General features: G+C 36.5%; 1 protein-coding gene across 1 annotated transcript in view; it reads left to right on the forward strand.

Moving 5' to 3' along the window:
* Positions 1-27,124, forward strand: part of LOC115213463 (pre-rRNA 2'-O-ribose RNA methyltransferase FTSJ3) — a 45,976-nt gene extending 18,852 nt beyond the window's left edge. Inside the window, exons 11-18 of the mRNA XM_029782447.2 lie at positions 623-906; positions 4,592-4,673; positions 6,977-7,259; positions 20,538-20,634; positions 21,561-21,645; positions 22,802-22,894; positions 24,539-24,633; positions 26,905-27,124. Of these exons, the coding sequence (XP_029638307.1) occupies positions 623-906; positions 4,592-4,673; positions 6,977-7,259; positions 20,538-20,634; positions 21,561-21,645; positions 22,802-22,894; positions 24,539-24,633; positions 26,905-27,109 (1,224 nt within the window). The 3' untranslated portion in view covers positions 27,110-27,124. The remainder of the gene's footprint in view (positions 1-622; positions 907-4,591; positions 4,674-6,976; positions 7,260-20,537; positions 20,635-21,560; positions 21,646-22,801; positions 22,895-24,538; positions 24,634-26,904) is intronic.
* The last annotated feature ends 270 nt before the right edge of the window (positions 27,125-27,394 follow it).

Below are 27,394 nucleotides of genomic sequence, written 5' to 3' on the forward strand. Positions count from 1 at the left end.
TAATTATAGTTAGCATGGCAGATATCTTTGCCATTGTGATATCTCTGTTAGTATGAAAGATGAGTATGAAGTTGCAGTATTTATTTGTATTCTTCCATGTTTTGTGTTCAAATCTTGCTGGTTTGATTTTGATTTAAAGTTAGAAGAGCAAAGAATTAAATGATTTAATTTACTGTACTCCCTCCCACCACAAATTTGTTACCTTGTGTCAGTGTATCTAATAATCATTTTTTAAATCTTTTATTATTTTTACATTCATTTATCCCTAGTTTTTATATGTGAGATGATTTATTTGTTGGGGATTTTTTTGATTTGATAATGTCCTACCTACTGTTAGCCACTCCATTGTGAAGTAGAAGATTGGAAACCTACAATTTACATATTAAAGCAAATTGGAGCAAAGCAATTTAGAGTACTTTGTTCAGAGATGCAACAAAATGACTGTAGTAAGATGATGTTCATAAGTTGAACCTCACATCCCTTGTAGGACAATATATTTTTTAATGTTTGTAGTAAAGTTGATATTGTGGTTGTTTTAAGATTTGAACCTGTATTTTATTCAGTTGTGCAACTTTATAATTCTCAAAGCCTTTATCTCACAATTATTGTTTGTTATTTAAAGGGTCTGGAAAAGATTCAAAAGGGAGATTTGAGCTTGGCTGATGAGGAAGCGTTAATAGATGATGATGACATTTTCATTCCTAAAATAGTTACAAAGGTGTCTTATAACCGTGACCCAACGGAGAGAGAAGATTACGATTACAACATCGATAGTGATGATGGTGAAGAACCAAAGGCTGATGATGACGATGATGATATCAGCATGGCGGAATTATCTGATGATGATGAACTAGAGGAATTAGATGGGAAGAAAAAGGTTGATGATGGTGATGACGGAATTGAAGAGTAAGTCATTTACATTCCCTTCTTTGTATGTTTTGTGTGTGTGTGTGAATAATCTATATATATACTAGCTGAGATGCCTGGCTTTGCTCGGGATTAAAATGTCATAGTTTGTATATATTATATTACAGTTATGTTGAAACAGATGATATGGGAAAGTGCAGCATTGACAACAAAATATTTCTGGAGTAAATGATGGGCTGATTCGACTAAGCAACATGCTATATGTCCATTTGGAGTTTTTCAGGCCTTAGCCTGTCGTGGAAAATTGGGGGTGAGGGTTATGTGATTTTTGAACGCACCGAAAATCTGTCAGTGGATATACTCTCCTTTGCAGTAGTCTGCGCTGTGTCTAACATGACCCATCATCTGAAATTTTGACGCCTCCTTCGGGTTTGATGTCCTACATCACTTATAAAATAAATTTGGAGGAACTGTGGTTGTTCATTTGTGGGTAAGAGGGAACCAATAAGGTAGTAGACTTGCCCTTGAACTTTGACATCGGCGTAAATTCATGTTTAAGTATCTTCTTAGATGGAGTAAACAATGTCATTTGAAATGCAGAGTTGTATTGTCTGATATTGTTCAGAAAATTCTTTGACTAGATGTAAGTGCCTTCTAGAAGATCCATAAGAGGTTGAAAAGGAATTGGTAGTGCTGGCAATCTTACCTAACCGCCTGAGCAGCACATGCCATTTGTTTCATTTGAAAATTTTAAAGCTCTACAAAAACGACAATTTGTATTTAGCACACCAGTTTGAACAGAGTTATCATTTTGATAAGAATGGGATGGATCATATCTGAAAACAGTGCCATGAGTTGTGAAGAATGAATTTGTACATAATCTGTTTCTGAGCGCTATTCTATTGGAGCTCTGTCTAATCATTGAAACATTGATTTAATGATCCAGCATTAAGTGCTGCAGCATGCATTTGCTGATCTTGGGAAAGTTTTATCTCCCTTCTCTCTTGAGCATCCCTGTAGCATCCCTTTGGTTTTCTACAATCCTCCTTGCATTATACTTGTTTCTGGAGAGATAACATCTTTTCTTTGGTGGCATACTTTTTTCAATATTGTAAAAGAAAAATTATGAACATAGAAAAAAAATCACACATTGTTCCCTATTTTTGTAAGCAGTTGTATATATGTAGTATGTTTTTATTTTTTGTATGCAGTATAAATTAACCAAAGAGAAGCACATGTATGAACTGCTAATTTAACGGTAAATACCACAATAATTATTATAGCTAAATTTCTTAATATATATATATATTAAGCACATGTATTAAATGTTAATTTGAGGGTAAATATGTAAATACCTTGCAACTGCTGCGATAGTGATTAACTGGTAATTGAACAGTAAATGTGCATTTTTATATACCTTAGACCTGCCATCTCATTGTTTTTTGTCAAGAGTTTCACCTCCAGCCATTTGTTATGTCAGTCAACACATACACTGACACACCATTCTGATGTATTGGCCATAAAAACAGAAAGTTGCCGATGCGTAATGTTCACATTAGGACGTAAATTATTCATTTATTTCAAATATAACAAAAATAAAATGATCTTAATGTTATCACATTAGAATTCAAATTGAAAGAATGAAAGTGAAACCCAATTTTTTAATGCATAAGGAACATACGCATGCAGAAAATGTGACGTCATCATCGTATAAAATGTTTATGGTAGTTGATCTACGGAAAAGATTATAATGTTAAAGTTTTGGAATGCAAATATGTGAATGACAATGAAGTTTAGTGTGTAACTGAAATAGTACTGAATCTTTTGATACCCCATACATCAAAATCAGTTACTTGGTTTTGGGATGCATAAGGAATATATATATATATATATATATAGGACAGACTTCTTTCGAAGTTGAAATGTTTTTGGCCCAGGACCTTTAGTAAGGCATGTGTAAAATTTAATGAAATTCGGTTGAAAAGTGTAGGAGAAGTGGTTCACACAACACACAGACATACAACTTGCCTTTTAATATATAAGATAGATATAAATATATATTATATATATGATGCAGGCAAACAAACAAAAACTTCGAAGTCGTTATCAATTTTTCACTTGTAAAATTTTTATACTCATGCATGCATGGAAGACACATTAAATGATGATGATATATATGTATATATTTGTGTGTTTGCATCTGTGTTTCTCCCAACTACCATATCTTGACAACCAATGTTGGTGTGTTTATATCCCTGTAACTTGGCAGTTCAGCAAAAGAGACTGATAGAATAAGTACTAGGCTTACAAAGAATAAGTCTTGGGATTGATTTGTTCAACTAAAACCCCTTAAGGTGGTGCTCTAGCATGGCTGCAGTCAAATGACTGAAACAAGTAAAAGAATATATATATATAAACACCACAGCTGTCACATACTCAGTGTGTGTGTCTTCTTTATGTTCTCACTAACTGCATGATTACATTAAAAGTAAAATTGCTCCAGGGTGCCAGGTGTCAAAAAACCCTGAATACGCCCAACAAAATAACACTGACATCTCATTTTTACAGATATATTTACCAAAATTACATAAAAATAACTTGAAATACTAAAGAGTAAATTTATTCAATAAAATCACCATTGGCTTCAACCATGGCCTCCAGACAACTTTGGAATCTCCTGCAACTCTTCTGGATGGTCTCCTTGTTTAGGTTGATGAATGCTTCCATAATCCTTGCCTTCAGTTATCTTTGGTTTTACAAGAAATTTTGTTGGTTTCTTGCTCAACTGCACTTCACACATAATAAATCAAAGGGATTGTAGTCTAAGGAGTTAGGCAGTCAGATGTTAGGGGTGATGTGGTTGCAGAAATTGTCTGACAGCCATGACTGGGTTCTCTTGCTTGTGTAGCATGGTGCAGAGTCCTGTTGCCAAACATAGGGTCTTCCAGCAGCCACCCTCTTGACCCAAGGCAGCACTACCTCCTCCAAGCACTTAATGTAGACCTCCATGTTGAGTGTGAGGCCGTGTGAGAAGATGAATGGAGGCCTAACATTGTTATCACTAGTGATTACTCCAAACACCATAATGTTGACTGGATGTTTGATTTTTATTACTCTCAGTACATGTCCTCAGATTGACACCTAAACACTCTGAAATGTTCACATTGGAGCTTCCAGTGCCATTGCCAAGCTGTACAGTATGTTGTTTCCAAATTTCTGGTAGAATGAATTGCATCACGATGTTCTTGTTACAGATGGTTCCCAACTGACCCTACTATACGGTGTAGTCTACAAAATCAAAAACAAACTATGCGCATGCACGAAATTAAAAATATAGAATGGCAGCAATTTATCCATCGCACCCTATATATATATATATATATATATATATATATATATATATATATATGTGTGTGTGTGTTGTGTGTATGTATATGCATATATAAGCGCAGTTTAACTGGAACATTAACAGCAGCATCAGTCTCACCATTTACAGAGGGAATGCAGGGTCATCACTTTTCTACCCTCTTCCAGATTATTGTAAGAAGTCATTGAAAAAGTGTTAGTAAAAGAAAAGGGGTGATGATTAAAAAAGGTCGAGAAGCATTGACCATCATCGTTGCAGTCATTTTTGTATTTTTCCGTATTCTTCTCCTCCTCATCACCACTAACCTTCACCATCATTGTCATCATCTGTATTATATGTTGTATTTGTTTTAAATAGAAAAGAGAAAGAAAATCCTCTGTTGGTGAGTCTCACTGAGAAACAGACGACATCTGAAAAAGTGGCAGAATGGTTTAGCAAGGTAAGCTTTGCTCTCTTCATAAACTATAATCATACAAATCAATAAAGGAGTCCTCTATATGCTAGAAATAATAGCCAGGTCACCCTTGATTCACATCCCTCCACTTAAAAAGTGAGATATATTGGTTAATATAGTCCTACACTATACCTTATGGATGGTCATGGCTGGAATACTTTTCATCATAAGCTAGCAATTTTGAAGGGGAGGAAATTAATTGATAATACTGACCTCAATGCTTTAGTTTATCAATTGATGCTTTATTGATCCCAATGGAATGAATGGCAAAAGTCAGTAGGATTTGAACTCGGAATATAAGAAACCAGGAGAAATACTGCATGGTATTTTGGCCAATACTCAAAAAATTTGCCATTTCATCATTCTTCCTTGTATTATTATCTGAAGTGACAATTATGACTTCCGTTACTAGTTAGGCATATGTAGGGGCAACTTTGGTCCCCATCACAGTCTCTGATATTTTAAAGTACATTAAATCATTGAGGGAGAAGTAATTATTTTCTAATATGAATCTCTGAGTTTTAATGATAAAGTTATTTTGATGCATTCTGGTAATTTGACTTAGTGTACATCTAATATTTTATTGCATTAATTCCATAATTAGGTGGAATATTAGTGTATAGATAAATAACGTTAAAAGAAATAATAATTGTATTTTGACTTACTGTGTTTAATAAGTGATTAAGTAAATACAGATCCTCTTGAATAAAACTCAGTACATGCCTTAAGAAATGTTTTAGTAAGATGTCCAAAAAATTGCTTAACCTGTGTGCTTCATATGCAAGGCCTGCTATAACTGGTTGGAGTTTTGTATTATCTAGAGGCAATATTTTAACATATTTAAATTTAGAGTTTTTACAAGTATAACTTATAACTTTATTTTTGTGAATTTTTGGTAGACCATAGTAGTCACTGGCTTTGTGTCTGAAATTGCTTATATGGTCAAATTCTATTGGTGTCAGATATTTGTGATATTTATTCAATATAGCAAGATTTTCCCAATACCTTTGATTGTTTATAGTTGTCTATTTTTTCATAATAGTTATTTTCAAACATTTCAATACCATTTCTTTGTAATACTTTGTATCCAGGATAACCACAGCACTACCTTTGTTAGCTTCTTTAATTGTAGATTAATTAGATTTTGCCAGTCTTGTTTTGTGAAATTTGATTTTCTATTTTCTATTTTCTTTCATTTAAATAGAAAAATTTGCAATTAGTTCTCAGGAAGTATCAAGAGCTGTATTTTTTCCCTACCTTTGGACAAAATTTGCTTTTTTTTTTTTACTAGTGATTTGTCTCTATTATCTTCTCTATCAAACATATTTGAGCTTATGTTTGGTTGTCCTACTGTATCCGCATATGTTTTTACTTAAATCAATTTCTTTGTGAAAGGGTTGTCCACTTAAACTCCGCTTCATAATTTAGGAACCAATTATTATTTCTCTTCCATCATTGGAGGGACACAGTGTCCATATTTTCACAGTCTTCTTTTCAGAGTTTCAAAATGTTTTGTAAGTGGAGTCCTTCTGCTTTTTTGGTACATTCCTTTTCCATTTGTTCATTAGTTTACTTTGTAAACTGCAAATAAAAACAATAACTGAAGAGCCAGAAAAATAAAAGAAACTATGGAATTAATGTCTCTAAACGAAATAGATATGGAAATACAACTTCTAAAATTAAGAGTTGAGACTAATGGAAGCAAATGCAAAGTAAAACTGGTGGGGTGGAGTTCATCCATTTCTAATAGATATCAGTTTTATAGTTTTATATATATTGACTGCTGAGACACCCCTTCGGTCATGAATGAGCATGGGATTGCACCTAGAAAGTTACCCTCCCAGGCACAAGTCGAGGCAAGGTTGTTTATGGAAGACCAGTAGTCACCCATGCATACCGGCCTCCCCTCTCCATGCCACCAGTGTTATCCAAGGGAAAGGCAAAGGTCGATACAGCTTGGCACCCGTGACGTCGCAACTCATTTCTACAGCTGAGTGAATTGGAGCAACGTGAAATAAGGTGTCTTGCTCAAGAACACTACATGCAGCCCGGTCCAGGATTCAAACTCACAACCGCGCGATCAAAAGCTCAACGCTCTAACCACTGAGCCATACGCCTTCATTTTATATATATATATATATATTATATATATATATATATATATTTATTTATACATACAGATAGATAGATAGAGAGAAGAGGTGGAAGACACATGTATATATGTAAATTTTCATATTTTGTATTTACATCTTCTGTTTTGTGTATTTATTTACCTCTTTTTCTTCTAGGATTCATTCTCTGCTTTGATTTCAAAAGACGAGAAGGAAAGTGAAGCCAGTGAGGATGAAATGAAAGATGGGAAGGATGAAATTGATGATCTTAAAATACCTAGCAAAGCAAAGGCAAAAAATAAGGAAGATTTTGAGGTGATACCAGTGGATAATAGTATTGGTCAACAACAAGTATTTAGCTCTGACGACGACAATGATGATGATGATGATGATGATGATGATGATGATGATAGTGAGGAAGAGGAAGACAACTTAACAGCACATAAAGCAAAAAAGCGAGGTATGTATAATATTATATATAGTGCTATATGGTAGTTTGTTTTTATATGACATGTTCATGTCTATGTGTTTTTAACATCGATGTGTCCAAGGACTGCTTCGAGTTCCAATGTCTGCTTAGGCATGGTTTTTTATGACTGGATGCTTTTCCTAACAATAATCATTTTACAGTAGGTACCGGGTGCTTTTTTTGTGTCACCTGCACATTTAAGGTCACTCTGCAGTTTGTTGGGCCACAAGCCCTGGTGTAGGTGGAGGAAGAGTCAGCTTCATGCTGGGAGTTTACTATGAGAGAAGAGGGTAGAGCAGGTTCCTGCAGAGGGTTCTGCTTGGCTACTAACGTCTTATATGGAAAAAAAAGGTGGTGGTGATGGGGATAAAATGATCAGTAGAATCCACACGGCATAGAGTGGTGTTAAGGTGTCCAGAAGGCCCCACCAGGCAAAAGTGGAATAGAAGTTGTGGGTGGGTGGTTTAACATTTAAAGTCTGTGACAAAATTTGTTGTGGCTAGATGCCCATCCTGTCAGTTTCTCTCACCTGTTTCCAAACAAGGTAATATTTTTCCATAGCTGGACATATTTACCACAAAGATGGGAAATGAACAACCATGCTTGTATGATGACGATGCTCATTTACAACCCTACATGGTGTTTTGAAAAGGGTACACACAGACACCCACACATGCAATGGGCTTCTTTCAGTTTCCATTTATGAAATCCACTCACTAGACTTTGTGCAGTCTGGGTTTGCAACTAGAAGACTCCCTAGGTGCCATGCAGTTGAACTGAACTCTAGACCACATGGTTAGGAAGCAGGCCTCTTGACCTTTAAGCCATGTCTGTGCTCTATAATGATTTGTAACTATGTGATAGTTTTTGTGTTTAAGTGTGTGGATAATGTATATTCCTTTGAGTAAATTTATATCAGGATATTTTAAAGTCCTTCATGTTAAACTGAACTTTGTAATATATGTCTAGGAAACCTTGTATGTTATCACACCGTCTCGTGGGCCTGCTTACAACATCAACTCTGATAGGATAACCAACCTAACTTACAAGTGTAATCATAATTTTGGCACAAGATGTTTTTAGAGTGCACTAATCACTAGAATAGTCTTAAATCAAACCGACCTGAGTAGTGAAATAGACTTTGGTTATACTTTTGATTACAGAGTTTATAACTAGTATGCTGTATGTTTTGTAAATTTTTCCTGGCTCTTTCTTACATGAAGAACCTCTGTAAGATGCAACTAACTTGTGGGTTTCTAACACTGGAAATATTTATTATCATCAAGATTTAATGTCAGCTTTAAGGTGCTCTGAGGATATAAAAACATTGAAGATGTAGTAGGTATACTGATTTGCAGAATCTTTGAAAACAATAAGCCACATTATATATACAAGAATATGAATGTACAGACAGTTTGTTCAATAGAAACAACAAATTAACTAAGGTACTGTTTGGTTCTTGAACATGAAATGTTGTTTCAAGGATGCATTGTAGTACACAAATGATAAACATTTGAGTGTAAGATTCAGTAAGATACAATAAACAAGGGACTACTGACCTCTTAGCTCCTGTAGAATCCTTTAATGTACTGTTTGGTTATTCATATGCTTTAAAATTTTTAACATCTATCATCATCATCATTTAACGTCTGCTTTCCATGCTAGCATGGGTTGGACGATTTGATTGAGGACTGGCAAACCAGATGGCTGCACCATGCTTCAATCTGATCTGGCCGAGTTTCTACAGCTGGATGCCCTATTGTTACAAATATTAAAAATGTGTTGGGTGTGTGTTGCATCTCTGTAGACCCACCTTGACCTCTATGTCATTGTTGGGGGGAAAGTTAGATGCTATATTAAAGTGATGCTGTTTCTGTATCATCTCGTTTTCATTGAAATGATACAGGATGTCACATGTGTCATACATTCTTAGATGTGTATTTTTTTCTATAGCTGTATATACATACGGGGGGTGGGGGGGGTGAAAGGGTGTGTATCAAATATGTCTTTTTTTTTAGCATGTCTGACTGCTGAAGCAATGTCTGATTTTCAAAGAGACCAACATCATCAACGGAACCACAAATACTTTTGGCACTCTCACTGCCTCACCATTTACATCCAGACCGTCTGAGACAGATTGATAATTTAGACTAAGATAACTCTACGCCAAACCAAACTTTGTAACTTATGCACAGATCTGCAAACATTCCAACTATTCTTGGTTCTAGTTACATCAATTCTTGGAATTTTATCATAGACATCTGTAGGAGCAGGTTTACTTCTTGAGAATTATAACACATACAAGTATCCTTTATTTGAAGTTAGAATCTTTTAGACAAAGGTATTTTAAAGATACCTGAAACGCATTGTTTGGATAGCACACCATCATCAACATTTTTATGTCCACTTTTCTATGCTGGCATGTGCCAGATAGAATTTGTTAGACTGAGACTGAAGCCATTAATGTGCCTCATGAATCTTTGCAAGTCAATACTTGTGGGAAAAATATGAGCGGGTGTTGTATATGTGGGGATTCCAGAAGGCTGACTTTCTAGGAAGGAAGGACTTGGTGTAGTGTAGGGCCTAGGGGCTAGGATACAACAAAAGTAATGAGAGGAGGAGAGACAGTTGGAATGGGAATGTCTAAGTAGAGGTAGCCCAAGTGGGCAGAGGTCAGTATAGTAGTGGTAAAAAAAAGCAGAAAGAGAAGACTTTCGATTAAAGGCTGGAACATGTTTGCGAGTGGCTTTATGCCAATCAGTTAGATGGCCCTCTTTTTGGCCCACCTGACTGATTGGCATGTTGAATGTTTGTGTGCAATGGCAGCTCTGTCTCAGGTGTGAGAGAATGTTCTGTTGCAGGCCTCAGTAAAGATATTTGTGTGTGTGTGGCATCTCTGTTGACCCACCTTGACCTCTATGTCATTGTGGGGGGAAAAGTTGGATGCTATATTAAATTTGATGCTGCTTCTGTGTCTTCTGGTTTTTATTAGAATGTCACAAGATGTTTAGCTATGTCATACACTGCTCTCAAGTATGTATGTGCCTAATACATATGTAAATGTCTGGTAAACATGTTGTGACTCATGCATTAAATTGACGTTAAGATCAAGCAAGAGGTACAATCTTGGCCTCTTATTTAACCAGTCTTAAAGTGTAATATCAATCCTAAAATTTTGTTTTGTTTTAACATTCAGTTTTCATGCTTACATGGAATTTGTTGCAGCAGATTTTCTATGGCCAGATGCCTTTCTGCCACAAACTCTCACCTATATCTAACCAAGGTAATATTTCCCAATGGTTGGGCATGTCTTCCCTGAAGAGTGGAAACAAAGAACACTGCTTGTATGATGGTGAATCTTGTTTACAATTATCACATGATGTCAAAGCAAGGAGATACACACACACGACAGGCTTTTTTAGTTTCTGTTTATTATATTTACTCATAAAACTTTGGTTGGCCTGAAGCTATTCCTGTTCAAGATGTCAAATAATGAGACAACTCAAACCCACACGGTTGGAAAGTAAACTTCTAAGCCATACAGCCATGCCTAATCTCACTATTGATTACTAGCTGCTGTCAGTTGTCCCAACTTCTGGTGGTTCTACTTGCTTTATCAACTGTAGCCTTTATATCTAGAGGAGCCTGTATTTTATTACAACTTCTTTTGATTCTGCTTACAACAATGATGCTGACTGGATGTTTGATTTTTATCACTCTCAGTACATAATTTGAGGACATGGCAAACCAATGGTTGTTTTGTATGTTCACCATCTGATCTTAACAGAAATTTTTCTTGTCTGAGAAAAACCAAAGCATGTTTGGTTGGAAGGAATGCTTGTGTTTGTTCAAAAGTTGTGAAGCACGGTCTTTCCTCTTGTCCTTGATGGCTTGGGATAAAAATTGGCCCTTTCTCATCTTGTATGAGGAATACCGAATGTCTTCATGCACTACCTGCTTGATAAGAAACTCAGACACTCCCATGTCCCTTGTGATGGATCTGATTGACTTGAAGGGATCATTGTCAGTCATGGCCTGGATCTCACCAACAAATTCAGGATTTCTTTTCTTATCGGAACGATCAGAGTGAGTTTTCTGAGCTGCCGTACCTTCATAATCACCATTAAACTTGTCCAACTTTTTCTGAATCCTCTGCACTGTCCTCAGATTGACACCTAAACACTCTGAAATGTTTGTATTAGAGCTTCCGGCACAAATTCCAAGCAATAAAGCATGTCTTTTCCATATTTCTGGCAGAGTGAATTGCATCACAGTGCTGTTTTTCTCACAGACGGTGCCTAACTGACCCTACTATACTGTCTAGTTGACAAAATCAAAAACAAACAATGTGCATGTGCAAAATAAAAAATATAAAATGGCGACAGTTTACACATCGCACCCTGTACATACAATATATGAGCATCTAGTGTTTTACTATTGTGTAACTCTGTGGTCATACTAGGAAAGACATGAGTTTAATAAAGTCCTGTAGTGCACATGGACACCAGAAGTTGAATCATAGGGACCTGTAAAGTACATGACCCCAGATGTTAGAACCTAAGGGGCTTAAGGTTTCTGCCATCATTTTAACCCTGTAGCATTCAGAGGGCATCCAGTCAAAGAAACCATGGCAAATCAGACTAGAGTCTGGTGCAGCCCCTCAACATACTAGCCCTGGTCAAACCATCCAACCCATGCCTGCATGGACAATGGATGTTAAGTGTTGATCGTGATGATGATGAATTACTCTGGCCAATGTAATGCTTATTTGTTCACATTGTTCTGAATTAATCATGCATTGTCTTGTAAATAAGAGATTTTGATAGGGTGGATATGAGAGACCAGATCTGGCCAGTTTGAATGTAAAACACATAGAGTATTTGAGCCAGGTATTGCTTGGTTTAAATGCTAACGGGTTAAACCAAGATATCTATATTCTCCTGCATGTTATTTTAATGTATAGAGTGGTAGTGTTTTCTGGTATTGCAATAACAATGTATGTGTGGCATCTCTGTAGACCCACTCTGTCCTCTATGTCATTGTTGGGGGGAAAATTGGATGCTATATTAAATGTGATGCTGCTTTTGTGTCTTCTGGTTATTATTAGAATGGCAAAAGATATCACATGCATCATACACTGTTCTCAAGGAAGTGTTATTCTCCACAGTCATACATTTCTTCATCATCATCATCATCATCACTCTTCCTTCTCTACATCAATCTATGTCTGCTTTCCTTGCCGGCATGGGTTGGATGGTTCAACAGGATCTGGTCCACTGGAGGACAACTTTTTCCCCAACGGGCATGTTTCAACTCTATGGATATCTGGTGTCATCCTATCTGGGTGTTCCTAGTAACCTGATGTATTAACTTTTGTTTTCTGTTTTGGTTTCTTAACTTAGACACCTGTAAACCTCTAAATATTATTTAAAAGTACTTAAAAGTTTCTATAGTAGGGTTGTAACTGTGTTTGAGTATATGGCATCTCTGTAGACCCAACTTGAGCCTCGAGTCCTTGTTGGGGGGAAAATTGAATGCTATATTAATTTGATGCTGCTTCTGTGTCTTCTGGTTATTATTAGAATGGCAAAAGACATCACATGCATCATACACTGTTCTCAAGGAAGTGCTATTCTCCACAGTCATATATTTCTTCATCATCATCACTCTTCCTTCTCCACATCAATCAATGTCTGCTTTCTTTGCTGGCATGGGTTGGATGGTTCAACAGAATCTGGTCTACTAAGGGACAACACTTTCCCCCCAACTGCCTCAAAACATGGACATCAGTTACCTATGTAAGACATAACCAACCTAACAGGCATGTTTCAACTCTGGAGATATCTGGTGTCATCTTTTTTAAGACTAAACTAAGTGCATAAAGATATTAAAAACATATGACTGCCTGTCTGGGTGTTCCTAGTAACCTGATGTATTAACTTTTGTTTTCTGTTTTGGTTTCTTAACTTAGGCACCTGTAAACCTCTAAATATTATTTAAAAGTACTTCAAAGTTTCTATAGTAGGCTTGTAACTGTGTTTGAGTATATGGCATTTCTGTAGACCCAACCCGAGCCTTGTGTCCTTGTTGGGGGGAAAATTGAATGCTATATTAATTTGATGCTGCTTCTGTGTCTTCTGGTTATTATTAGAATGGCAAAAGACATCACATGCATCATACACTGTTCTCAAGGAAGTGCTATTCTCCACAGTCATATATTTCTTCATCATCATCATCACTCTTCCTTCTCCACATCAATCAATGTCTGCTTTCTTTGCTGGCATGGGTTGGATGGTTCAACAGAATCTGGTCCACTAAGGGACAACACTTTCCCCCCAACTGCCTCAAAACATGGACATCAGTTACCTATGTAAGACATAACCAACCTAACAGGCATGTTTCAACTCTGGAGATATCTGGTGTCATCTTTTTTAAGACTAAACTAAGTGCATAAAGATATTAAAAACATATGACTGCCTGTCTGGGTGTTCCTAGTAACCTGATGTATTAACTTTTGTTTTCTGTTTTGGTTTCTTAACTTAGGCACCTGTAAACCTCTAAATATTATTTAAAAGTACTTCAAAGTTTCTATAGTAGGCTTGTAACTGTTTGAGTATATGGCATTTCTGTAGACCCAACCCGAGCCTTGTGTCCTTGTTGGGGGGAAAATTGAATGCTATATTAAATGTGATACTCCTTCTGTGTCTTCTAGATTTTATTGGAATGACAATAGATGTTGCATGTATCATACATTGTTTACAGAGAAGTATTTTTCCCCCAGAGACATATAATTGTGTACATCAATAAGCATTATAGGACAGCCAACCTAACACACAAGTTTTCAATCTAGAAATGTCTAGAGTCATCTTTTGCAAAGACCCATGTTAAAGTCAAACTAAAGCCATAAAAATATTACATGACCTCCAGAATCTAGGCCATGATATATAGGTACATTCTACACTGGAAGCTTCCCTTCCAATGTAGAATGTACGTTAAATATCACTAGCTCTTTACTGCATATCAGATATTGGAGCTGAGAGTTAGTACACTGAACATAAAATATTAGATTTGTTGTCCTGCATGGTACATGGAGGCATCATAAGATTTACCAATCTATCTATTCAATGTACATTTTCATATTGTTTCAAGCATTTTTGCTCACCTGCAGACGTGTAAGACACACTTAGTCTATGCTTGGATCTTTTTTTAACTTCTAAAATCCTTTGAATTTTATCTGAATATGTTATAAGTTTCTACAGTATTTCATTAGTGATATGTTTAGCATCCCTGTAGACCCACCATGACCCCTATGTCATTGTTGGGGGGAAAATTGGATGCTATACTAAAATGATGCTGCTTCTGTGTCTTCTGGTTATTATTAGAATGGCAAAAGATATCACATACATCATACACTGTTCTCAAGGAAGTGTTATTCTCCACAGTCATACATTTCTTCTTCTGCTTTCCTTGCTGGCATGAGTTGGATGGTTCAACAGGATCTGGTCCACTGGAGGACAACACTTTCCCCAACTCCATCAAAACATATGGACATCAGTTACCTATGTAAGACATAACCAACCCAACAGACATGTTTCAACTCTGGAGATAACTGGTGTCATCTTTTTTAAGACTAAACTAAGTGCATAAAGATATTAAAAACATATGACTGCCTGTCTGGGTGTTCCTAGTAACCTGATGTATTAACTTTTGTTTTCTGTTTTGGTTTCTTAACTTAGGCACCTGTAAACCTCTAAATATTATTTGAAGTACTTAAAAGTTTCTGTGGTAGGGTTGTAACTGTTTGAGTATATGGCATCTCTGTTGACCCAACCTGAGCCTTGTGTCTTTGTTGGGGGGAAAATTGAATGCTATATTAAATGTGATACTCCTTCTGTGTCTTCTAGATTTTATTGGAATGACAATAGATGTTGCATGTATCATACATTGTTTACAGAGAAGTATTTTTCCCCCAGAGACATATAATTGTGTACATCAATAAGCATTATAGGACAGCCAACCTAACACACAAGTTTTCAATCTAGAAATGTCTAGAGTCATCTTTTGCAAAGACCCATGTTAAAGTCAAACTAAAGGCATAAAAATATTACATGACCTCCAGAATCTAGGCCATGATATATAGGTACATTCTACACTGGAAGCTTCCCTTCCAATGTAGAATGTACGTTAAATATCACTAGCTCTTTACTGCATATCAGATATTGGAGCTGAGAGTTAGTACACTGAACATAAAATATTAGATTTGTGTCCTGCATGGTACATGGAGGCATCATAAGATTTACCAATCTATCTATTCAATGTACATTTTTATATTGTTTCAAGCATTTTTGCTCACCTGCAGACGTGTAAGACACACTTAGTCTATGTTTGGATCTTTTTTAACTTCTAAAATCCTTTGGATTTCATCTGAATATGTTATATGCTTCTACATTATTTCATTAGAGATATGTTTAGCATCCCTGTAGACCCACCTTGACCCCTATGTCATTGTTGGGGGGAAAGTTGGATGCTATACTAAAGTGATGCTGCTTCTGTGTCTTCTAGTTTTTATTGGAATGACACAAGATGCTACATGCGTCATACATTCCCATCATCATTGTTCTAATGCCTATTTTGCTATGCTTGCATGATGGTGACACTTATAATTAACATGTGATGCCAAAGCAAGGAGACAGGTCTATGCCAAAACTGGACAGACACATGCATGCATGTATGTACAGAGAGAGAGATTACTTTTCAACAAGAATAGTGTTGACAGTAACTTGAAATTTTCGGCCTGCTTACCCTTCATCTGATAGTCCAATGAACGCTAAGCAGGCTGAAAGTTTGAAGTCACTATCGACACTGTTCTTACTAAAGAGTAATAAGTATGTATATACTCTCCAAAAATATTGAGTAATCTTGTGTGTGTGTGTACACAACAGGCTTCTTTCAGTTTCTGTCTGCTAAATCCATTCAAAAGTCTTTGGTTGATCCAGGGCTATAGTAGAAGACATTCACCCAAACTGCACACAGTAGGACTAAACCTGAAACCATGTGGTGGGGAAGCAAGCTTTTTATCACACAGCCATGCCTGTGATGTATTATTTTACAATCATTCATATGTGTGTGTGTCGTGTCCCCAAAGTCCATCCCCTCCTCACCATGGTGGGGACGCTGGCAACAGGTAGTGTCAGAGCTATGCCGTCGAGAACTTCGGTTCCTGGTAGGGCCACCCAAGGCAGATTGGTCTGACACCGAGTGGTATTAAAGCCACAACCCGGCAGACGTGGCTCTGGTGAAAATCCTCGGAGTGTCTGCTTCGGCAACCAGCGGCTCCTCGGTTGTTCTGTCCCTGCGTCTGCGGACAATCTGCGGCAAACAGGATGTCTCTACATGCGGGATTGTTGGGGACCACTTGTGAAATCCACATATTCCCACGAAACTTCTTCCATGAGTAGAAGAAGCCAACTCAACCACCCCAGGGTGAATGTTGCCACAAGTACAAGTAAGTGTGTGTGTGTGTCTGCTCAAAGTTTTATCACAGTAGCAGCCTCAGATTTCGAAAAGATCATAAACAACAACTACTTTGGACATTCTGACTGTCTGATTATTTAGATCCAACATAGTTAAACATATGACTTGACTGAGAATTTTTGCTTTAAAATGATCTTATGACAGCAAACTTTATAACTGCACAGAGTATTATATGTACTGAGTTGCAAGTCATTTCAACTGCTTCTGGTCTTGGTTACATTAATGATCTCAGAACTAGACACCTATAAGAGATAAATTAGTTCTTAAGAATTATAACACGTAGATGCTGCATATAAAGTTAGAACTTCCTTGGGGGAAAATTTGAAGTGAGATATCTTTAGTGACATCATACATACCAGAGTTTGGATCTAGTGACTTAGGTGTCATACAGTACATAGAATTTAGATTAAGGGTCTGTGAAGGACTGCAAACACCAGAAGTGATACTTAAGGTCAGTTTTAAAAAGTAATGATGCTTAAGTCTATAATACATCATCATCCTCATTTTAACATCCACTTTTCCATGCCTGCATGGGTCAAATGGAGTTTATTAAGGTGGATTCTCAACAGCCCTTCATGTTTCCAGCCTTCACCTGTTTCTAAGCAAATTAATATTTCCCCATGGTTAGACATGTTTTCCAGAAAATATTGGAAATGAATGGTACTGCTTGTGTGACAGTGATATGCATTTAGAACTATCTTCAATGTCAAAACAAGGAAACACAAACATACACACATATATACATATACATATATACTCACATTGAGCTTTTGGTTTCCAGCTACTGAATCCACTCAATAAATCTTTGGCCGACCTGTGGCTGTAGATGTGCTCAAGGTGTCATACAGTGGGACTGAACCCGAAACCATGTGGTTGGGAAGCAAACTTCTTAAACACACAACCATGTCTATGCCTTAATACAGTTGGTTTGATATTGTTGCTGGTACTTGTAATAATGAGATATTGCCATAATATGGCAATTGACCAAGATATCAGTGGTTACTCTTTCAAATATTACTACATTGTGTCTCTGAAACAACATTGTATGAATGTTTGTAAGAGAATAACCATTGGTGCCTTGGTCAAATGTCCACTAATGTAGTTATTCAGTAGTTCTCTCTTTTACGGAGTCCTATAGTGTTTATCTCTTTGTTTTGAACCAAGAAACCTTTTAACATCATCATCATCATTTAATGTCCACTTACCATGCTGGCATGGGTTGGATGGTTTGACTGAGGACTGGTGAGCCAGAAGGCTGCACCAGGCTCCAGTCTGATCTGGCAAAGTTTCTACAGCTGGATGCCCTTCCTAACACCAACCATTCCAAGAGTGTAGTGATTGCTTTTACGTGCCACCGGCACGAGGGCCAGTCAGGTGGTTCTGGCAACGACCATGCTCAAAAGGTGTTTTTTTTACATGCTATATGCACAGGAGGCAGTCCGGTGGCACTGGCAATGACCCCTCTCAAATATTGATTTTCACATGCCACTGGCATATATGCTAGTAAGGTGATGCTAGCAACGATCACGCTCGAATGGTGCTTTTTACATGCCACCGGCACGGGAGCCAATCAGCGGCCTTGGCAACGATCACACTCAGATGGTGCTTTTAACATTCCACTGGTACAAGCCCCAAACAAGTTATGTTTTGATATATTGCAATAAATATCTGTGTTAGTGTGTGTATGGCATCTCTGTAGACCCACTCTGACCTCTATGTCATTGTTGGGGGGAAAGCTAGATGCTATATTAATGTGATGCTGCTTTTTGTGTCTTCTGGTTTTTATTGGAATGGCAAAAGACTTCACATGCATCATACATTTGCATAGATGTATTATTCTTCACATGTTACATTTATATGAATTTTTGTTTACTGATCCACTGCATACCTGCTTAGTTAACCTGATGTTTTAACCATTGTTACTATATTTCTATTGAAATACACTGCCTAGGAACATAAATTAAAACGAAATTTTGCTTGCTTTCATCATCATGATTATCATTGCTTAACGTCCGCTTTCCATGCTAGCATAGGTTGGATGATTTTGACTGGGGACTGGCGAACCAGATGGCTGCACCAGGCTCCAATCTTGATCTGGCAGAGTTTCTACAGCTGGATGCCCTTCCTAACGCCAACCATTCCAAGAGTGTAGTGGGCGCTTTTTACGTGCCACCGGCACGGGGGCCAGTCAGACAGTACTGGTAATGACCTCGCTCAAATCTTTTTACACATGCCACCGGCACAGGTGCCAGTGAAGCGACGTTGGTAACGATCACGCTCGAATGGTGCCCTTTTATGTGCCACGGATACAGAAGCCAGTTGGGTGCTCTGGCAATGATCACACTCGGATGGTGCTCTTGGCAAAAATAGGAAATTTGTACCATGGATTCAGAGTGGTCTCAGGTGTATTGGTATCAAAAGGGTTAAACAGACATTTAAATTAGGAGAGAGGTACATGGGGCATACATTGTTCTCCTTATATTTGCATATTTGTCTGCGTGAATGCATGGTTATCAAGTATATGTTTCTTTGTATCTCACAGTCTGGTCAACATGTATTTGATATTATGAATGTGGCTTTAAAACCTGGAATTATGCATAGAGATAGTCCTTAATTTAGATCCAGTATTATTTAGGAGACAATGACTGCCTCAGAATATTGACCAAAGCCATTTAAGTCATAAAGGTCTACCTCTGATATATATATATATATATATATATATATATATATATATATATAAAATATTATTAGAGACAAAACCACTATTTTGCAAAACAAACAAGGAAAGACTTAATCAATACATAAAATTTTAATAAATAGTCAAAAAACCGCCACTACAATTGTTTCTTGTCTTGATCGACAATCTTCAGGTGGACTTCCAATAAGTCAGTTTCAAATTTGAAACTGACTTATTGGAAGTCCACCTGAAGATTGTCGATCAAGACAAGAAACAATTGTAGTGGCGGTTTTTTGACTATTTATTAAAATTTTATGTATTGATTAAGTCTTTCCTTGTTTGTTTTGCAAAATAGTGGTTTTGTCTCTAATAATATTTTATAATATTTTACTATAAAATTGGATTTAATCCTAAATCTGATTTTTTCCCTGTAAATTTGGATTTATTCCCTAATATTTATTATATATATATATATATATATATATATATATATATATAAGCTTGAAATTCTTCCCAGCTACTCTTGGCTGTGGTTACATTAATGATCTCTTAATCAGATCCTAGGGACATGACATGTAAAGGGGATCTTTCTTTTTTTATATTTTAAAAATATTTTTCATGGATTGGTCAGAGTGGGGAATTGCACTGTTTATGACCCTTATCAGAGTGTCTAAGACTGATGGGAACTATTGTCTGACTGAAATCAGGTCTGTCATCTTGCAGTTGAATGGTCTCTACAATCGAATCTCAAGTCATAAGTAGGGTTGTTGAACCCAATGTCAGACTAAGTCTGCCAGGCCATGAACTACTCACTTCTACACTGGTTCATCTAAAGCTTTCTTGATTTGTATTTATAACTGCAAAATAATGAAAAGACAAAGTTAACTTTGATGGCATCTGATCTCAGAATCCAGAGACTCCGAACAAATACTGTAAAATATTCTATCCAACACACTAATGACTTTTCCAATTTGCTTCTGTCTCTTTGTGTGTGTATGCATGTAGTTTGGTGTGGGAATGAGATTTTAAAGAAGTTTGTTTGATTTATTAATTACTAGTTGCACCAGAATTGGATCCAGAAGGTCTTGCCCTTGCTGCTAAGATGGTACATTCCAAGAAGCAGCGTCGTGAAGTTATTGAATCAGGATATCACAAGTAAGTAACACCCCAGTGTTGTTTCTTAATCAACAGTGTTTTTTTTCGGTGAGTACAAGTCTGTTGTTGTTTTGTCCCCAAGTCAGCCCTGATCTGGTTTTTGATTAAACTCATTCCAGTTATGGCCATCCTCACTTTTTTTATACATGGACTAGGATTAAGTTTACATTATCTAATATGTTCTCTTCCTAAGACAATTAGATGTGATTTGAAGGGCAGTAGGTTACTATTTATAACATGTTGCACAATCATGTAGAACAGGGGTTCTCAATCGTTTTTTACCTGTGGACCCCTTTGATTACTATTTTATTCTGGTGGACCCCCATTGCCATTCAGTGTTTAAAAACTAGTTTTACCTGTTTTGATTTTCCATACATTGCTTTGTATAGATTGAACTCTATAAAATGTTAGAGAAAGAAAGTTAGCTGTTTCTTGCAATACATACCGATACATTAATCTAAAGCAAAATTTTTTTCAGTGTCCCTTAAAACACTATTGTGGATCCTTAATTTACTATTTTGTGTGGACCCTGATTGAGAACCACTGATGTAGAACAATCACAGGCAAACTGTGGCTGTATGGACTTTCTGAATGGCATGCCCAATGCAAAATTACCTTGAACTTTTTTAGTGGTGTGGCTTGCCTGATGTACAGGTTTCTTCATATTCAGTATTATTTTGAGCCTGCTCAAAATGGCAACCAAATCATTTTGAAATCACATTGGCTTAGAAGTAAAAGGAACGATATGTTTCTTAATGTAGTCCTAGATATGTTATCTAAAAAAGAATGGTAACAACAACAACTACAAATGCCACCTATGCCTTTGCCTAAAGTATTTGTTGTAATCCTGTGTCCACCAATTATATTGTCATGACCATCATACAAGAATGGACTTCTTTTCACTAAATCTGTTTGTATCTTATTAGATTCATGTATGATGACCCCAACTTACCACGCTGGTTCTTGAAAGAAGAAGAAAAACATGCAAGAAAGAATGTTCCAGTTACAAAAGTAAGACCATTAATTTGCTTTTCATATTCTTTCTCATATTATTATTATTAAGATGGTGAGCTGGTAGAATCGTTAGCACAAGTTCCAGTTGAGTCTTGGGGGTCAATGTAATCAACTAACCCTGTACCCTGAACTTTCAGGCCTTTTGCCAAAATTTGGAATCATCATTAATATTAAGGTGGCAAGCTGGCAGAATCGTTAGCATGCCAGGCAAAATGTTTTGCTACATTCCATCTTCCTTTTTCATTCTGAGTTCAAATTCTACTGAGGTTGACTTTGCTTTTCATCCTTCCAGAGTTGATAAATAAGTACCAGTGTACTAGTTGAGCACTAGGGTTGATGTAATTGACTTACCCACTCCTTGAAATTGCTGGCCTCATGCCAAAATTTGAAATTGTTGTTGTTAATGCTGGGATTGATATAATCGTCTAACCTCCTACCCCTAATATCGCTGGTCTTATGCTTAAATTTGAAGCAATTATTATTATTAATAATACCTATCTTAGTGATGGAAACTGTATAATGTGTATAAAATTCTGCTTGGCATCATCATCATCATCATCATTATTTAACGTCTGCTTTCCAAGCTAGCATGGGTTGGACGATTTGACCGAGGTCTGGTGAACCAGATGGCTGCATCAGACTCCAATCTGATCTGGCAGAGTTTCTACAGCTGGATGCCCTTCCTAACGCCAGCCATTCCAAGAGTGTAGTGGGTGCTTTTATGTGCCACCGGCACTAGGGCCAGTAAGGTGGTACTGGCAACGGCCACGTTCAAATGGTGCTTTTTATGTGCTACCAGCACAGGAGCCAGTCCAGCGGCACTTTGCTCGAATGTTTTTTTTTTTTCACATGCCACCGGCACAAGTGCTAGTAAGGCGACACGGGTAACGGTCATGCTTGAAAGGTGTTTTTAACATGCCATCGGCATGGAGGCCAGCTTGTTGCTTTGGTATTCAATATCGATTTGTAAATGCTGGCAAGTAAGTGGTTGTGAATGATCCATTGAAAATGAATTAAGTGTACAACTGAGCTGAGAAAATGATCATCATTAAATTATTCAGTGGTTGTATAGAGAAGAAGTGACTGAATTGGTGTAACCTTTCAATACTACAGTTATTGCTATAATCTATTTTGATGCTGTTGTTTGTTTCAGGCTGAAATGGAAGAATACAAAAAACAGATGAAAGAAGTTGATGCTCGGCCTATAAAGAAGGTTGCTGAAGCTAAAATCAGGAAAAAGCTCAGAGTAAGTTGATTCTCTTACTTATTTATCAACTCACTCTCTCACCCTCTTATTTCATATCTCTCACTTCAAATCTGCTGAACCTAACATGGATAACATGAAGGGGTTTTTTTATAGTTGAAAGTTTTTTTGTTGTTTGAAATCACATCCGTATATGTTTCATCAAACTTAATAAAAATGTTGGTGATTTATGCCTCTTGATAGTTTGGTGAATGGTAAAAATACATTCAGAAAGAAAGAGAGAGTAAAACACAGCTAGTCAGCTGGCTGTAAAAATCACTTCCTTTGACAGTTGATATGGAAATATCCAAATTTATTGAAGCATGTCTTACAATCACTTTTCCTTTCCATTTTACATTCATCTTCCTATTAGCAATCATGAATGGTGGAATAGCTATTTTGTGTCAGTGTAGTATCATTATTGTCTCATCCTCATCTGTCAAATGTATGATGTAAGGTGTTCTAGCTATTTTGCTTCCATTTCTTATTTAGACATATTGTATTTTGATTATGTTATCCATTATCTAATTTGTCCCTTTTTTCCTTTTGAGCGAGATTATGTTGCTATTTCTGGCATGGTTTGCAACTGTTTTAGAAGTTGCATTGTTGGTGGGTATAACAGAATTGGTGTTTAATCTCAGATCAGCCCTAATCAAGCCGAACTATGATCAGAGATATTTTTCAGCTGTGATCATTCTGCCATTTATTTAAGGTTACTGCATGAAGGGCTACATTAGAGATGTTAAAATTGTTTGGCTTTGTAAGCTGGATTGAAGCCTATACTAGATCTCATGGGCAGATTAGGGTAATTATTCCTAAACCCATATTCATAATGTAGGCCAAAGGAAATGGAGAAAGTAATCGATATGTGTTATAACAACTTTATTAACAATAATGGAATAAAGAAAAGAAAAATATGAGGTGTTAGCAAGTTTGTATGCAAAGATGTGTGTGGAGGAATACCCATCCACATGGTGTATATCTAGTCCTATTAAGTAAGAGTCCTTAGATGGAGAACAGAGATAGAAATTGTCCAAATGAATACATACAGTTATTCAGAAGACCAATGCCTGACGAGAAGTTTTTCAGTTTCATCTGCAAAACCTTTAAATGCTGTTCATGTCATTAGAATTCATTTGGATGTGTTTATTGGTGGGGTAAAGGAGAGAGCTTCTGTTTGGTGTGGTTGATATAGACAAAGTGAAGGGGAAATAGGTCACATCTTTTAGTATATAGATTCATAAACTTTTTTTACGTTAGTTAACATAACAAAAAATTCTCTTAAGTTAATCATGAATCTACTTTGGCTTTGACTGAGTGCATGCTATTGATATATGTTTTACAGAATATTTTAAAATCAAAATATAGTAATTAAAATTTTTTTTCATAGAATTGGGCCAGAGTTTCAAATTAAACATTGTTATCCAGTTTTTGAAGATGATCAACTGTTATTTGAGAGAGGCTTTGTTTTACATATATAAATCAGCTTGAGTAACCATGTATAGACTCTTGTTTGCACATATTGGGTAACTGGTTTTATAAATAAATAATTAATGGATGATTTTACAACATAGGAGGAGAAGAATTGATCAGTGGAGGTGATCTGTTAATATTTACTTAAATCATTTTGTTGTTGATGTTGTACAGATGACAAAGAAACTGCAGAAGGTACGAAAGAGGGCAGAGACAATTACAGACTGTGTGGACACATCAGAGAGGGAGAAATGGCTGAAGATTAAGGAGTAAGTACAGAATATTTTCCATCTCTGTGTATGTCAAAAGGTGTGTGTGTGTGTCTGCATTTGGGCTTATACATATTGACATGTATATCATCATCATCATCATTATTTTAACGTTCACTTTTCCATGCATGCATGGATTGGATGGAATTCATTAAAATGGGATTTTTATGGTCAGATGCCCTCCCTGTTTCCAAGCCTTACTTGCGTCTTAATAAGGTAAAAATTTCTGGCAAGTTTTTATGGAAGGTAGGAAACGAAGGAGAGTGCTTGTACATACGTATATATATATATATATATATATATATATATATATATATATAAGCAGTCCTTCATTTCCAATCTTCCATGGAAACTTGTCTAGTCATGAGGAAATATTACCTTATTCAGAAACAAGTGGGGCATATTTATATATGTGTGTGCGTTTATGTCTGCAATCCCTTCTCCAAAAGTGTGAAAGGTGGTGTTGTTGTTAGTTTCTTCCCTGAAATCATGCCTTCAAAGCCATGTTGGGTAAGTGATCCCTTTCTTGAAAAGCGGGTATGGGTTAGTGCCAGGAAGAGTATCCAACCCATGTGAGCATGGAAAGTACACATAAAACAAATGAACACACACATATGTATGTAATTTGAAAGTGTTTTAGAAAGCCACTACAATACAAGTTGGAAATAATAAATTAAGAAGAAAAGTGAAAATTTATTTGTTTGCCTAATATGTCAGTATTTTTAGTTTTTAAAAATCCTTTATTCAGGGTAAAATGGAGAATGAGCTAAGATCTGATTTTTGCAGATATTTATTATTTAATCACACTGAGATTGAATGTATGTTATGCGTTTTAGTTTAACCAATACAGCTAAATTCTATTACTATAATTCTCTTAGGGGTACTTGTCCTCTGAGTGATCAACAATTTATGAAACATAATCTGAACAGTCTCCTTTATTTTCTTGTGTACAAAGAGGATAAAACAATGTATTTACATTTGTTTAATGTTTCAAAGCAAATTCTTTAAAAACTGATTTTAAGTTTATTTTGGGCTTCTATTAATTGCTGTGTTGTGATAAATATCTGTTTATGTGCATCTGTATGTGTGATTTTTTTAAAAATTGGTTTCGAGTCACTTTTGTAACTTTACTAGTAGTTAGGAAATCATCGTCATCATTTAATGTCCATCTTCCATGCTAGCATGGTAGAAAGGTTTCACAAGAGCCGGCCAAGCAGAAGCCTGCACCAGACTTCTGTGACTGTTTTCGCAGGATTTTTACAGCTGGATGCCTTCCTAACACCAACCACTCAGCAGAGTGAACTGAGTGGTTTTTACGTGGCACCAACCACTTTACAGTGTGAACAGTGCTTTTAAGTGGCACCTGCACTGACAGGGTCACCAAAGTGTTTGCAAGATGAAAAAAATTGCATTAAGAAGGGCTTTCAGCTGTTGAAAGCATGCTAAATCAGACAGTAGAAGCTTGTGCAGCTCCCAGCTTTACCAGCCCTTGTCAAATTGTCCAACCCATGCCAGCATGAAAAACAGATGTTAAATGATGATGATGAGTGTACTTAGTATTGGGTTTGGAAGACCATAATTGATGAAGTGAATATGCATGTATATGCATGTGTAACAACAATAATGCATAGATGTATGTATTAGCATTGATTTTTCACCAATTCTAATTATGGGTGTTGGTGTGCAAGGAGATAGACACACACACACACAATTAGAACTTAATGAATGATCTTGTTAAACATGTCTGTGTGTATAGTTTGTGCATGTGTACACACACACACACATGTTATGAAGGCATGTGGCCTAGTGGTCAAGCAGTTTCACTAATGACTGCTAGATCACAAGTTCAATTCTCAGACTGGGTGGGGCATTGTGTTCTTGAGCAAAAGAGTTCATTTCACATTGCTCCAGCACTCCTTTCGATCATGGGTGAATGTTAGCCTGCTCACTTAGCCAGCAAGGTGGCATCATTTGAAGACTAAAATGATGCAAAGCACATTGTAATCAGTGATGTGTAACAACATCTAATAGTCTGGTCAGTCATGTGATATACACATATACACTTTTAGAATTGGTTGAATGATATGATATACACTTGCTTGTGTATATCATATCATTTGTATACATTAGACAACCGAATAAATGATAGTACTGTATGTGTATGTATGTGTGTATGTGTGTATATGTGTACACATTGATAAGTGTCTATTTAAAATTTTTTTTTTTTGTGTGTTTTCTTTTTTCCTATCCTTCATCTATTTCTGTTTATAGAATTTACAAGAAAGCTGGTTTGCTAACGAAACAGAAGAAAGAAGTTTCTTATGTGATATCCAAGAAAGGTGGTGGAACAAAGGGTGCGAAACCCAAGGGACCTTTCAAGGTGGTTGACAGACGATTAAAGAAGGACAAACGATCGATGAGGGCAAAGAATAATCAGAAGAAAAAGGGAGGAAAGGGGAAAAAAAAAGTTAAATAAAATATTTGTATTGTTGCTGTTGTTGTAATTATGATTGTGCTTGTCACTACCACTATTACTACTACTACCATGATAGAATTATTTGATCATCATACAAAATGTCTTGTGGTATTCAATGACAGTCCTCTATGTTCTGAATTGGTATCGACTTTACCTTAAATGCTCCCATGTCAAGTATGGCCTTCTTTGCTTTTCAGCTTTCCAAAGTTGATAAAATGCAGGTACCATTCAAGTATTGAGAGTGATTTAATATAGAAAGCTTTCCCCAAAATTTGTGGTCTTCAG

The sequence above is a fragment of the Octopus sinensis genome, linkage group LG6 (assembly GCF_006345805.1).
Source record: "Octopus sinensis linkage group LG6, ASM634580v1, whole genome shotgun sequence".
In the NCBI taxonomy this organism is placed as follows: Eukaryota; Metazoa; Mollusca; class Cephalopoda; order Octopoda; family Octopodidae; genus Octopus; species Octopus sinensis.